We start from the raw sequence: 14,655 nt of genomic DNA, 5'->3' as shown, positions 1-14,655 counted from the left end.
AACCTTGTAATCAATGCAAATATCCAACACACAATGTAGAAACAACCGATGATGACTATTGAAGAAGTTTTTCATGGTAGGAAATTTTCCAAAGTTTAGAATAGGTGTTTCATATGCTTATAAAACATTGGAAAATGAAACAAGTTTCCTAACCATATGAAACGGGCTTCTTGGCAACTATGCTTCTTTGCATGCTTTGCAACTATGGGCAAATGATTTGCAAGGTTACATGAATCACCCCTTGTACGCAACATCTAGATTACAACATGTTGCTACAGCTATTGAGAGAGAAGTGGAGAACTGATTCCATATTGGGCAATCCCTCGAGTCCATCTCCAAACCAAGGGCAATGAAGAACTCAATCCACACCGAATTGGTCACCATTACACGACTCCCCTCCCAACTATTCAGTGCACTCTCAATCTCCTCTAAGAAGTCATCCACTCTAAAATATGAAAGTTGCTAAATGTGACCCTTTTGCCCAATGTGACCCATACAAACATATCAAGGGTATAGATTTGATAAATGTTACTACAACTACTAGAACTATATTGAAATACCCACATGATAGGCTCCTCCACAATGGTTACTCTATCCTCCAAAATCACCTTCATCCTTCATTGTTTAATCTCTGATCCAATCGTCTCTTTGTACAAGATTCTCATCTTGAAACACACATTACATCCTCATGTGAAGATATGCTAGGGTTTGCACAAACAAAACATAGAATGTACAAACATTGTTGAGACATGACGACTCAGATAGCAATACAAAATGCAAAACGCAAAAACACAAACACAAACAAAGAAGAAAGATAACTCCCAAGTGAATGAACCAATGATGTAAATGAATGAGAGAATGTACAAAATGCTCAAAGGCAAAGCTGTCCCACAACCGGTGGCCCTCGTAGGAGTGGGCTAAGGGAAGTGTCAATGTGTGTTGTCCACTAGAGAGGGATCCCAAGCATAGTTTTTTTAATACAAAAATCATACATCATATGTAGACGGGTATGAAAGTATGATTAGAGTATGATTGACACCTTGGGGCTGAATCATATGTTGCTCTAATTTTATTTTATTTTTAACTAAAAATATATCTAGATTTAGCATTTTATACTAAATTGAGTAAAGAAGCTAACAAGCTGAATGAAAACTAGAATTCCATTGTTTCAATAGCTTTAGTCTACTAGCAAGGCATCCAATAATCAAGACACAAAATTGATTTGCCAAAACATATTCAAGTTCTCACTTCCAATCATTTGAGTCTAGACACAATTTAAGCACTGATGGCTGCGGCTTACAAGTGAAAGAATTCCAAAAAAGGATATATGGGTCAAAACAGACTGCCATAAAAGTCAAATGGTTAGATAATGATAGAGTTTAGACTCTAGAGTCTAAGCTACATTAGAAGGCTAAAGCAAACTATATGGGAAGAAGACTAGAAATATTGATCATGGACAAGAACTAATCAAGCCAATACTGGAAATAGAAGGGCAACACACTGGAAACCAAAATGCAGTAGTCTTTGGGGCTCTAATTGGTAAACGCAGCAATGTAACTGCCTAAAGATGATGGCAGCTGATCATCAGCAATAGTGAAGATTGGGCGACAACTGTAGACCATGTAGCAACAGTTGTTGGAGGCTGGACAGCTAGTGGAAGAGGGTCTATGGCCAAAATCTGCAAGACAAGGATTGATTGAATGGTGTAAGGATCCTCCCAAATTAGGGTTTTTCTTATGGGACACAGAAACTCTCTACGACTCTACACCATTTAATGAAACTTTTGGTAATTTACATGTTTTAAGACTATTTTAAAGAGCTAATCAGTTTGTAAAGCATTTTTAGCTCAACACCCTAGGCCTCTTGCCCGAATTGAACCATGTTCAAACATATACATATATTTCTTAGGATCGGATAAGAGATTTCATTTCTAAAGAGAATAGTTTGGAAAGCTTTCTATCTTTGTCTATATGGGCCTATTCATGGTGCACACACTAATATCCCCTCCCTCTTCCTCTTCCACTTTCTTTTCCTCTTGTCTCTACCCCACTACCTCAAACTCTATGACAAAGAAAACCACACCATATTAGCCCAAGAAGAGAGGAGCAATCAGCATCTATTTCAAAAAACTATTATAACAATTTACCCTCCCATAGAGTTTGCTCCACTCTGTAATAAAATTATACTTCCTTAGTGCCTCATACATGTAAACCAGTTTTTCTATTGCTTCGCAAACCATGGCTTACTAGCATTTCAAAACTAAGAATATGGCATTAGTCCTCATGACTAGGCATCCCCTTCGAGGAATGTTGGATTTTATTTCATTTCTTTCAACTAAAGGATATCTAGTTGACAAGAAATAGCCCCATTTGTTACTTACCCGTCTCACAAGACCATTGGCAAGGCTTCAAGAATTGATCTGGGCAACTTTACCTTTTGGAAGCGGTGGGGATAGTTGATGAAGATAAGGTAGTGACTTCTGGATCATGCCATCAAGCTCAATGACATGGCATGGCAGCATTATATTGAGTTCACTAGAAACATTCAAATTACATATGAATGCTAGCTAGAAGGCCCATGACATCTACACCTTGGGTAGAAGGTCTATCTATACAACCGATTTGCTTCTAAAGCAACCACAGTGTGGAAGGGAGGGGACGCACACAAAAAAGAATAGAGAAGATGAAAGGCCTTGGAATTCCATCTTTAATTTACAAGGCCAAATCTGCCTATGAGACAAAAATATATGCAACTAAAACTCAAAGAGCTATCATGTTTCCCATGTAGAGTAAAAGAAGTATCTAGCTAGGAAACAACAAATACATAGGAGAGATGAACTAAGAATTTCATACATGCCAATATGGAAACATTCAGTAAGGGAGGAACTAATGTGAAAAGCTACAAAGGCAAGAGGATTACCAAAATCATTCCATCATGTCTCTCATGGGCCTATCAAGTACGAACAAGCTAAGGTACCGAGACTTAGTTGCTCAATGCTATGCCAATATCATCTCTATCCTCTAGTGGCACCTCATGTGCAAGGACATGGACAACCAAATTATAGACAATATTATCTATATCTCTCTATGGATCTATCAAAGGTACTTCCCTCACTAGTCTTGCTCCTTGATATTTACTTTCTATGTATGCAAAACCGGGCTGTGGACAGCACTAATGAAGAGAAGAGATACAGGAGCACAAGCGCGCATGCACACACGCACACACACACACACAAAGATGGTTAGCTTCCTTGTGTTGTACAATGGAAATCTATGCCGGATTACAAGGATATTTTGCATTAAGAGGCATCCAATAAGGATAGAGTTACCTAATAACCCATTGAGACTTACTAACTTTGGCCTTCCTCACAATTCGGAGGTATTGGCAAAACTATAAGGCCTCATAAAACTACAGACGTTCATGCTATGCAATGCCAGTAACCATGACCCAAGCCATCGAAACTTAGTGAGAGAATGATATTCCTCCTTTGCATTTGAATCTCAATACAAGGTTTTTGGCTAGACATTGGGTTTGTTGTGCAAAGATGGGGCAGTTCATGTGATATTGTCGTGTGTACGTGGGTTCGAAATCTAAGATGCTCATGGTTTAGAGAACAAGGCAATGACTCCCAATTCGCTTAGACGATCTATGATGTAGGATCATTGAAATATGAATCTATGAAAGTTATTGAGAGCGGTTAAGCCTTGCATGCAATCTAGAAGGTAAGAGAATCTTGGGCACATGGTTAAGGAAACACCACCAATGTCCATTTAATTGGGCATCAAAATGAATTATTTGACTTTTCATGGTCAAGATCACACTATTTCACATGAGATCAACCTTATGACATTGACACAACTGTGAAGAAAACTACTAGGGTTTGTACTGAGGAAACACAAAATGTACAACCACGACAGAAACACAAAGAGACAGACACAAACACAAAAGGCAAAACTTAAACCCTAAATGCAAAACTCAAAACTCAAACACAAACACAAGGGAGAGAAGAACACAACTCTAAAGTGAATGAATACTGTAAATAAATGTAAGAGTGTACACATACTCAAGATCAGAGCAAAGTGTCGGAGAGTGACATCCACCAAAGACGGATCCCAAGTCTATGATGACTACCAGTCAAAGTGTAAGATGGAGACGATGCACCAAATGCAGGTGTTAGGAGGACCTAGAGCCCCAACAAACGCAAGTTGGACAAGTGTGGAAGAGGGCTGGCAACTGTCGTCTGATGAGTTGTCGCCTGATGGAGGAAGTTGTCCTGGAGAGAAGACACCAAACGCAAGCTGTAGATGCAATCGCCAACTGCCACTAGGTGATGAGGAGGTCCAAACGCAGCAGCAGATACCTAATAAGGGAGATGGGCTGCCAGCTGTCGCCTACACACTAGAGGTGCAAACGCAACAAAGGGAAGCTTTGGCAGCAGTTGCTGGGACTGGACAGCCACGTGTGTGTGAACTAGACCACCACCCTATTTATAGGTATTGAAGGGTTCCCCGAAGAATTAGGATTTTGGGGGGACCACTAAAACTCTCTCAGACCACTTCCCTTTTTAGGGTTTTTCATGGGCAACCTGTCTATTTATAGATGTTGAATGGGGTCCCAAAGAATTAGAGTTTTTGGGGGACCATTGAAACTTTCTCGGACCGCTCCCCTTTTTAGGGTTTTTCATTAATTAAGTGTGTTCTGGGGCTGTTTAAGAATGCTTATCAGCTGAAAAGCATGTTTTAGCTCAACAACAATATGATCAGACTTTCTTTCTCATGTGAATACAATACTGAAGCATGTACTGCCCATATTGATAATTTTGAGCTTGTTGATATTGCAGCAAGGGCTGAGTCTATTATAAAAATGGTTCACTCTTAAGTGTTACTCACCCTTTTATCTTTGCTGGATAAAATGGTAGCAGATGGTATTTTTCTTGCCCTTGCTGCCATGGTCTAACTTCTAAGAATGCTTCGGAGGAACTCATGCAGCCCATCAGTTGAAGAAATAGATGAGTATCATCAAGGATGGGCTTTTGCAATCACATCATGACTCCAGCCCAGATCAGCATGCTTTGCTGGACTTCCAGTTGCATAAGATCCGTCTTGTGCTAGGCATTATTTAAACATCTATGCACTGGCTGTCATCCATGGGTGCTATGGCCTGAGCTGATTCAGTGAGCTCATTACCTGACCAAAATACCTGGATGAGAGCCTCAAGGTGGTATGTAGTTAGTGGTAATAAGGAAATTCCACTCACTCACCAGAGGTTTCATCACATCTCTTGGTTTATTGAAAGGAGGTGTTTTGACAAGTACAATGGCAGCCTTCATCACATAGAAAATAAGCGAATTCTTTGTTGAACAAAGATTTTTGGAAACCTCTCCAGTTACTGATTGGGAGGAGGAGGTATTAAAATGCAATTCCATAGAATGGCACACCTAGGGATTGTTCATTTTTGTATCACACACCATGCCTTTAGAATAGGTCATTTTCTCTGTGGTGGAAAGACTTCCAAGGACTGATCTGCTGGCAGCTTCCTTCTTTGAGAGCTGGGGTCTTTGACCAAGAAAACAGGGTACCATGGATTCAAGTGTTCAGAGATCCTAGAATAGCGTGTAGCCTGACATTGAGTTACTCGATGCTATTCAAACAGGCCTTCAAAGGCTTATCATGCTCACCACGAGGCATTTTGAGAATGTCATCCTTTCTAATATGCAAACGTTAGACGTTAGAAAGCAATAACTCCAATTTGCCAGCTATAGGGCTTGAACCAACCCTCACATCAAGTGTTCTAGGGCCTCAAACTCCTATTTCAAAGGATGCAAGGTCAATCTCAATAGACAACCTCACACTCCCATCTCAAAGGATGCAAGGTCAGTCTCACTGGACAACCATCAAATGTTCTAGGGCCTCAAACTCGTATTTCTAAGGATGCAAGTTCAATCTCAATGGACAACCAATGAGAATCAGACTTCGATAGTTTTTCCAAAACGAGCAACTATGTAACCAACACAGCACATTCATCGCAACAGCATGTCTGGAAAACATGCCAGAAAATTTGACAGTTCATATATCAAAGAAATCGTCAAGAAAAAACCCACTTATAAACATAGTGTACTTCCAGAGTTGAACTTGTAAATACCCACAAAAACATGACAAAACAACATCAATCGCAAATACAATCTGCAAAGGCATTATGGATAAGAAGCTTTTTCTCAAATTCTGTTTGTATTACCAAGATGCGTCATCAGGCATAAGCAAATTAGAAATTCTTAGTACGAGAGACCTTATTTGTACAACTCATTTTGGGATTCAGATTCTTCCCAAAATCTCATTTTACATGTACACATTTCTGGGTTATATGAGTTTGCATGCAGTATTTTGACAGCACTGGAAATTGGCCTTCATAAGTGATTCAGATTTGTAATTAGCTTCAGTTGCAGTCCCGTAATTTTCATTTCCTTAATTTGGACTCTCACTGCCAATCATTTTTCAGAGCCTCTCACACAACAGCTTGTATATTAGCAGCTTGATCGTTGCTTCTAGCTTGTAAACTATAGACAAGGACTCAAACTTGCAATGATATATAAACACACAAGATCACTCCACATTTCAAGGGGGTCACAAAAATGATCTTTCAATAGACACAATTATTGTTGGCGACATAAAAAGCATCTAACTTTTGTTCAGTGACATGAAAATTTCCAAGTAAACTTTTTTATAGCTTTTTAATGCACACATATATGTATGCAGCTTAAAACTTGTGAATTTTCTAGCCACATAATGCAGACAGAAGAAACCACAATAGAACAAGATCCCTACCTATGGATAAGCAGGCCCCAGCAAGGATGTTCATGTGGGCCTGAGCTAAAGCTTCCAGATCCACATCACCAGATGATGTGTCAAAACCTTCTTTTTTCTTACTTGATGCAGCAAGGACCTCCTTAACTATCAAAGGCACTTGAGTTTGAATCCATTCTTCTGTGGCTTCAACCCTATTACAAATTAACTATGAATAATAAAAAAGAACCCTTACAAGATAAGCAAATAGAGATAGATAGAGAATTCTCTACCTATCCCATAATACGAGATTGCGAGCAACAACTCGTAGCAATATGAAATCTGGACGGACATATTCTAGTGCAAAATGTGTATCTGGAATTGTAAGTCGTGCTGCGACTTCCTCACTATTAGTCTGCTCACAATTTTAAAACATTAATATAGATCATATAATCTTTAAGAAAAGATCTGCAGTATATTCCAGCTTTACGAACCTTCAAAAACATTAGACCAAGTGCAAGAGTTGCTCCAGGAGCTGTCACATCAAGGTTGACCATAGAGCCTTCCATAACCTATGAAATACAGACCATTGGGAAAACAATTTGAACAATACAATAATTGGGCCTGAAAACAAGGATCTAGAACCTACTACAAAAATTACTTTAACCGGGTAACACTCAATCTTATTGCATGTATGCCACCATATGTTTCGTGTTAAAAGAAGAAAAAACAGAACTTTGCTCTGATCAAATTCCCTTCTAGTTGAAACACACCAATTTCATCTGATTTAGCACCTTTTCCTAATCTCTCAAGGAAAAAGCCTTTGTGCATTTCTTTTGATTCCTTCGCAAGTTTTAAATTGGCTCCACCAAATGGCAAAAATGCTCTATTGTAATTTGGCAAGGCTTGTATAATTGAGTTGTACTACTCTACTCTCAAATTCCCTCCTCTAAATGGCCAAAATGCTCCATTGCGACTTAGCAAGGCTTGCATGATTGAGTTGTATTCCTTCTTCACTTTCAAATTCTCTCCTCCAAAAGGTCAAAATGCTTTGTTTTCAACTTGGCAAGGGTATAGAGTCATACTCCTTCACTTTTAAATTCCCTCCTACAAATGGCCAAAATGCTCTGTCGCAACTTGGCAACGGTTATACAATCAAAAGACAATAGTCTCTGCCCCATTTAACAAACTTAAATACAATATTTTTTTAAAAATGATACTCTAGAGAAACAACGGAAAGCACTAGGGTGGGAAGGGCCACAATGAGTCTCCGGCTGCGTGGGCATTGGCGCCAGCTCCCTCTCTCCAATAGGGCCTCCCCATGGAAACTACAAGTGATGAATGATCTAACTGAGGAGGAGGGATCCATATATCTAGGCAATAAATAATGCCGATAATGCATCAGGTCAGCCAGCAATAAATGCTGTTCAGCCAGCCATAAATGCCATAAATCACATAAATAATGATCAAAAAAATGCCTAAAATAAACTCCTCTGCCAAGCCCACAAATACACATGCCAAGACTCACTCATGACCTAACTAAACTGCCAACGCCCCCTCTCTGATCATGGGTGATATGATACAATATAATGATGCAATGATAATGACTCATCATAGACCACACAACAAAGACCACAAGAGTAGGACCATGGATTCCCAAGCAATGGGTGATCAAGCCACCACCAAGATGCCTCCAAGAGAGCCTGATGCCCATGCCGATCGTATCAGAAGTTCAAAATACAAAATAATCATAACAGTTCTCTATGCACAATACTTCCTTCTCTTCTTCTTCTTCTTCTTCTTGGTGTCCACATTTTGGCCACTTTTTCAATGGGTGCCCACACAATGGTGCGCCACCATCCTAGATGGCTTATGCCTACAAACAGGTAGTCACTTCATTCATTCTACACACCACTCTCTTCAATCATTCTTCACCACCTTCTTTGGTCACCACCACCACTTCCCTTACCCCTTCTACTACCCTCACACCCCTTCAGGAGGACATTGTAGTTTGTGGCTCGTAGCTGCCTTCGCCCTTCCTCTTCTGCTTCAAGTGCCCTGTTCCATCATCAAGCCTTGCATTTGGAGCATCTTCCACCTAGCATCACCATCATCTACTTGGAGTCAACACCCTTCACCTTCAAGCTCCACCTTCACCTGCATTTTTCTATCTAGACGTCTTTTCCTTGCCTAGCATCATCATCTCCAACTTGATGTTAGCATCCTACTCTCTGGCGACAATCTACACCACCTAGCATCATTGATTTCATCAATCGACAATCACAGGCATTGTTAGGACTTTTGTTTTTGCAGTGTGGCATCTCCTCCATCATATGGTGTCACTCGTCTGTCGTAGAGCTGCTGGGACTTGCATTTTTGCAGCCCAGCTCATCTTCCAACATCTAGCATCATCATTATCCACCTAGCATTAGCATCTGGGCTATTCTCCTTGCGTTTCACAACTCTAATACCCTAGGATTTGCATTTTGCTGCATAGGTCACTCCTCGGAATTAGAGGACTGCAGTTCACTCCCCCAACAGCAAGTGATCATCTTCAACATCTCTGATAGCATCAAATGACTACGGTTCCACTCCCTCGACAATTGTCCTTCACCTTCCACTCATTACTTCAATAGCCTACTACCCAAAGCACTATGTTTTGCTCACTTCACTGTGCAGATTCCCTCAAGTGCAGCCGTCTGTTTCAGACGGGGCAATGCAATTATCTTTTGAGCTTCAGCTCCACTATATCAGCCCTTCTTCTCATAGCATGATTTAATGCATCATCACCGTGTTCTTGTGTTTCTGAGTTCCTTTTCTCTCTCAATGTTTGCTGTACTACACACTTTGTTACTCCCCATAAACATCATTGCCTCTGCAGCATTACTTATTTTGACATGGTATTAGAGCATACATGTTATTTTAACGAGAGAGAGAGAGAGAGAGAGAGAGAGAGAGAGAGCACTCGCCCATACACACAAATTGAAAGAAATAGATTGCTAGTGATAGGTGAGATAAAAGTACAAGTGATAGGGTCTGAATATATAGGCTACGGCACCCACCTACACTTCTGACCCTTATTTAATGCCAAGTGGTGTAAAAGGTGTTCAAACCTAAACATGCACTTTTACACACAATAATGTGTGCTTACACACGAGGATAAATAAACCTAACAACACTTCCCCTTTGGTACTGAGAGTCATGAGAGATGACTGCATCACTTGAACTAAAAACTTAGAAAGCACCAAAAGAAGGGGCAGCCAAGCCCTTGCCCTTCTTTGAAGAAGATGACCTATTCCGCACATTGGTCTTTGCCTTGGCTAGAGAATCCAAATCAAAGTTGGAGAGGATGACTTGTCAAAAGAGTCCTTATACTACTTCTTTTTCTTAAACCCTCTTTGAAGTTGCAAATGTCAAATTTTGGCCACCATGCCATGATGGAAACCTCCCCTATAACCAAAACGATGCCTCATACTCAAGCAGCATTGAGTACATATGTGTAAAGCTCATTGGTGTCAATGATGTCCGGGCCCACAAAGCATTGGCTACTCCATCAAAACTCTGAATGGAGCTTGTAGAGCACAGTCCCAACTACATAAGCCTCTTGAAATGCAGCCTACATGTGCCAAATCAAATCCCTTAACTTGTGTAACACGAAGTAAGAGTAATTGGACAGTATCCTTAGGTTCAAACTTCATTTACTGAAGCTGGGCATCAAGGGTCATTGTACACGTGGTCGAGGAAACCTCATACAACACCTGAAGCTTCTCCTATACCGCTGAAGTTGTCGTGCGGGAGGTGAACTTTGGTAGAACCTCTTTAGAGATACATTAAACAAGAGGAAAATATGCACATACATAATCCAAATCCCATGTAAGGACAACTTCCTCATGGTGACATGGTCCCAATCAATTGGAAAAGGAGTGGGAGCTTGAGGATACTCAATAGCTCCAAAAATCACGTAACATTATCACTTCTAGACAAACCATGCTTTCATAACAGCACTTCAGGTTAAGTAATCCGGGCCTTGAAGTTTGTCACAATCTAGGCCTTGAACTTTGTCATCCAGTAGAACAACAGGATGAACCTAACGGGATAGAAAAGCAAGAGAGGATACAAAACAAAGAGAGAATGTGTGTGTTTGTAACCACCCTTCCTCCTCGAATAGGGTGATAAATCCCTAATTACAAATTACAACAGCAAACAATAAATACAAATCTAAAAATACAAATTTACCTACTGATCTCCGACAATGCACACTTGATTGGCCCCGAAATTGGCGCCCCTTTCAGTATTTCAACTCCCTTGCTCTCCAAAGTGACCAGCAAGCCTTCAATCTATTTTGTCCCTTGATTCGATCGGCCTTTACCCACTTCATAGATGATGGAAATGCCCCAAACTCAATGGTTGGCTAGTCCTCCACTTGAATTCAGCTGAAATTCACCTTCAGCCTTGTTGAATCCAAGTCTTGGAGCTTCCAATTTCTGGCACGCTTTCCAAGGCTATTGCTAAACCCTTATTTCTGCTAAAAATTAGGGTTTACAGCAAAGAAATTTGCAATTTCTCAGCCTTCAAGGGTCCAAATGCTGAGATCTTCAGAGCAAGGCTATGAAATGGCTGGGAGATGAGAGGAAAAGCTGTAAAGAGAGAAATTTTAGAGTTTTGTCGCGAAGAATGACTGAAAATCAATCAAGTGCAACTGTTGCCCTGCCATAACAGCATGTAGATGCAAAGAACTGAAGAAAACCAATCGATTACTGCTGTTGCTCTGCCTCAACAGCCTGTGGATGTTGTCTCTTGCTGTTGATTGATCTTCTTTTGCCCCTAGCTGCCTCAGAAGGTCCTCCAATGGCTGCAAATCAGACCAACAGCTTCCCCTCCCTCTTTGTTACATTGTTGCAGGCTGAATTTATAGAAATGCTTCTCTCCAGCCTCTCAAGACGTTTTTCAATCTTGCATGGGCATTTTTGACTTGTGGCAGCCTTCCCAAATGGTTTTTCCAACATTTTTCATAATTAAATAGTAATTTTCAATAATTAAATATTTAAAATTAACCTAATAATTATTTCGTTGCCTTGAAAAATAATCTAACTGGCCAATATTTAAATTGGCTAGGCAACTTCCATTTCCAAGTGTTTCTACACCATCTTTGACCATCAGATTCGCATTAGGTACCATTAAACACCACTTCTCTAGTGTCACCAACTGACACTTATGGCCAAATGCATGACCTAGGCCAACAACTGGCACCAAATATCACCAAGTACCTGTGCAGCATAACTTATAGCAACTTTTGTCTTTGACGTCTCGTGATTTCTTCGGGTCCCAGACTCGTAAATTTACTTTAATCTCACTTGCACCTCACATGTGCATCATTTACTTAATCACGTCATTAAAAATAAATCCACATGTTAAGTGAGGTTTCAAAAATACATGTCCTCGTAACAACCCTCCCCCTTGAAATCCTTGCGATCGTCCTCGATTGCACTGCCAAATGTATCAAAAGTAAAATACTACATTGGAATTTCCATAGGGCATCATAGTCAACACAACATTGCACATTGTTGTTCAACCATTCCATATGCCCAACATATGCTGAAAATTACCGGCCAACATAACATATCATAAAACTCACAAAGAATCTCAAAAACATTGCCAGATTATGATGTGACATGTCTATTTCTCATGAGCTCAACTCATCTAGCAAAACCAAACCATAGCATAATATGACCAAGCATAAACCATGGCTAAAACAGCAATGGCATCATAACATATGCTATTGTCTATGGAACTAGATGTAAATCATTGAAAACTAAGCATAATCTAATCATAAACTGATCACTTGCTGATCTGAGAACTGATCACAAACTGCTGCAGACCCCAAACTGATCACAAACTCATTGCAAAAACTGACCAGCAATCAATGCAAAAACTGATGCACAACTGATCCAAAAAGTGACCATAAACGATTCTCAAGCTGATCAAAAACTGAGCTGAAACTTATCAAAATTTTTGTCTCAAAATTGAGGCAAAATTCATGCTAAATTGATCATAAGCTGATGCTAAAGTATAGTTCCAGTGTCCTGGTGAAACTCATACTCATCTGCATACATTTCCTAGTGACTAGTACACTAAGTAGTAATCTCATGGCAAACATATTGTCAACGCAGTACCTTGGATGCATGCTGAATACATCCGAGAGTCACTACATACGAGAGCTGTCCATAACTGGATGAGGGGAAGTGCTACCTCCTCCTTGAGCATCAGGCAATACTTGGGACCCCTTTCTCTGCTAAACCTGACGGAGCCCAAACTAAAGTTGGCTCTAACTGAAAGGCATCTAGGTAAATCTGTAACAATTGAGGATGGTCGGCCAAGTCATCCTCTTCCATCCATTTGGCATCCATTGGTGAATAATTCTGAAATTTCACCAAGTATCTCTTGGCAACTTTACCTTTGACCTTTCTTTCCTTATATGTCAAAATCTGCTTAGGTACCAAAATGTCATCTAGCTCCTCAACCTCAGGCTCAATTTCAGCAGACATATCCTCTGGCACCATGAAAAGGCCTCAACAAACTAACGTGAAAGGCATTATGTATCTGCCAATGTGGAGGTAATTTCGGCCGATATGCCACATTGCTCATCTTCTCCAACACCTGGAAGGGTCCATAATATCTCATACTCAACTTCGGATACAATCTTTCTCTTTCTTTCATCTTTTTCAACCTTGCCTTATCAAAACGCAGCAATACATAATCACCCTCTGCAAACTGCAAAGTACGTCGATGTCGATCAACTGCCCTCTTTTGCTTTTCTTGCGATCTTTGAAGTGCATATTTTATCTTTGCATAGGCTACATCCAAGTTTTCTACATAACGATCAGCCTTAAAAATCTTATCCTTAGTTTACAGAATAGGTGGTACCTTATTGCCGCCCTCAACCACCTCAAATGGAGCTTTGCCCATAGAACTACGCACTGTGTTGTTGTAAGCAAACTCAACAAAGGGAAAATGTTGCTCCCACTATGTCTTGTAGTCTAAAACATAGTACTTTAAAAGATCTAACACTGTGGAATTTTCTTCCTCAAACTGACAATCTGTCTACGGATGAAAGTATGATGAGAATTTCAGCATGGTACCCATATTCTCAAACAAGCCCTTTCAAAATAAACTGGTCATCCGGGGGTCTCGATCACTAATGATCGACTCTGGTATACCATGATATTTAAAGATATGTTGTAAAAACAATCATGCCATATGATCAGCCTTTATTTTCTTCCTCACTCGAATGAAATGGACTTGTTTGCTAAATTTGCAAATGATAGTCCATATCCCATCATTCCCTGTAGGTGTCTTAGGAAGCTCAAAAATAAAGTCCATTGCAATACTCTCCCAAGGTCAATCTGGAATAGGCAAGGACTACAATAAACCCGGAAACTTTTTCCTATCGTGCTTTACCTTCTAGCATACGATGCATGTCTTAACAAACTGTTATGCATCATCCCTCAAAGTTGACCAATAAAAGAAATCCTTCACTATCTTGACCGTGGTATCAATACCTCTATGTGTCCTCCATAAGGAGAAACATGGCTTTCAATGATAACTCTAGGCCTTAACTGCTTTGTGACACATAGTCGTCCATGCATCATCAAAAATCCATCTCTTAGCACAAATTGTTCATACCTTTGGCCATTACAAAGCTGACCATAAACATTAGCAAAGTCCGGCATTTTCAACTTGTTGTCCATGGTCTGAGCCTTGTCCAAGGTCAGCAAGAATTGCATTTCCTTCATTCCCATGTGAACATTCATATTGAGAGGCATCATCACTGCTTGAGTCCATCTCACTGTATGAAGACATATAGCTGTAATTTCTC

At 40.1% G+C, this 14,655-nt stretch overlaps 1 protein-coding gene across 3 annotated transcripts in view; it reads right to left on the bottom strand.

Moving 5' to 3' along the window:
• EMB2771 (E3 ubiquitin ligase) overlaps positions 1 to 14,655 on the bottom strand; it is a 185,362-nt gene that overhangs the window by 76,599 nt on the left and 94,108 nt on the right. For all 3 annotated transcript variants that reach the window (XM_087700997.1, XM_087700995.1, XM_087700996.1), the window contains 3 exons: positions 7,274 to 7,351; positions 7,073 to 7,194; positions 6,822 to 6,994 (listed from right to left, as the gene is read on the bottom strand). In XM_087700997.1, the coding sequence (XP_087557123.1) occupies positions 6,822 to 6,994; positions 7,073 to 7,194; positions 7,274 to 7,351 (373 nt within the window). The remainder of the gene's footprint in view (positions 1 to 6,821; positions 6,995 to 7,072; positions 7,195 to 7,273; positions 7,352 to 14,655) is intronic.

Source organism: Lygodium microphyllum, chromosome 19, assembly GCF_053477565.2.
Source record: "Lygodium microphyllum isolate KBCC chromosome 19, Lygodium_microphyllum_v1.1.10, whole genome shotgun sequence".
NCBI classification, from domain to species: Eukaryota; Viridiplantae; Streptophyta; class Polypodiopsida; order Schizaeales; family Lygodiaceae; genus Lygodium; species Lygodium microphyllum.
The sequence above is the reverse complement of the archived record's forward strand: the minus strand, read 5'-3'. Positions and strand labels throughout refer to the sequence as shown.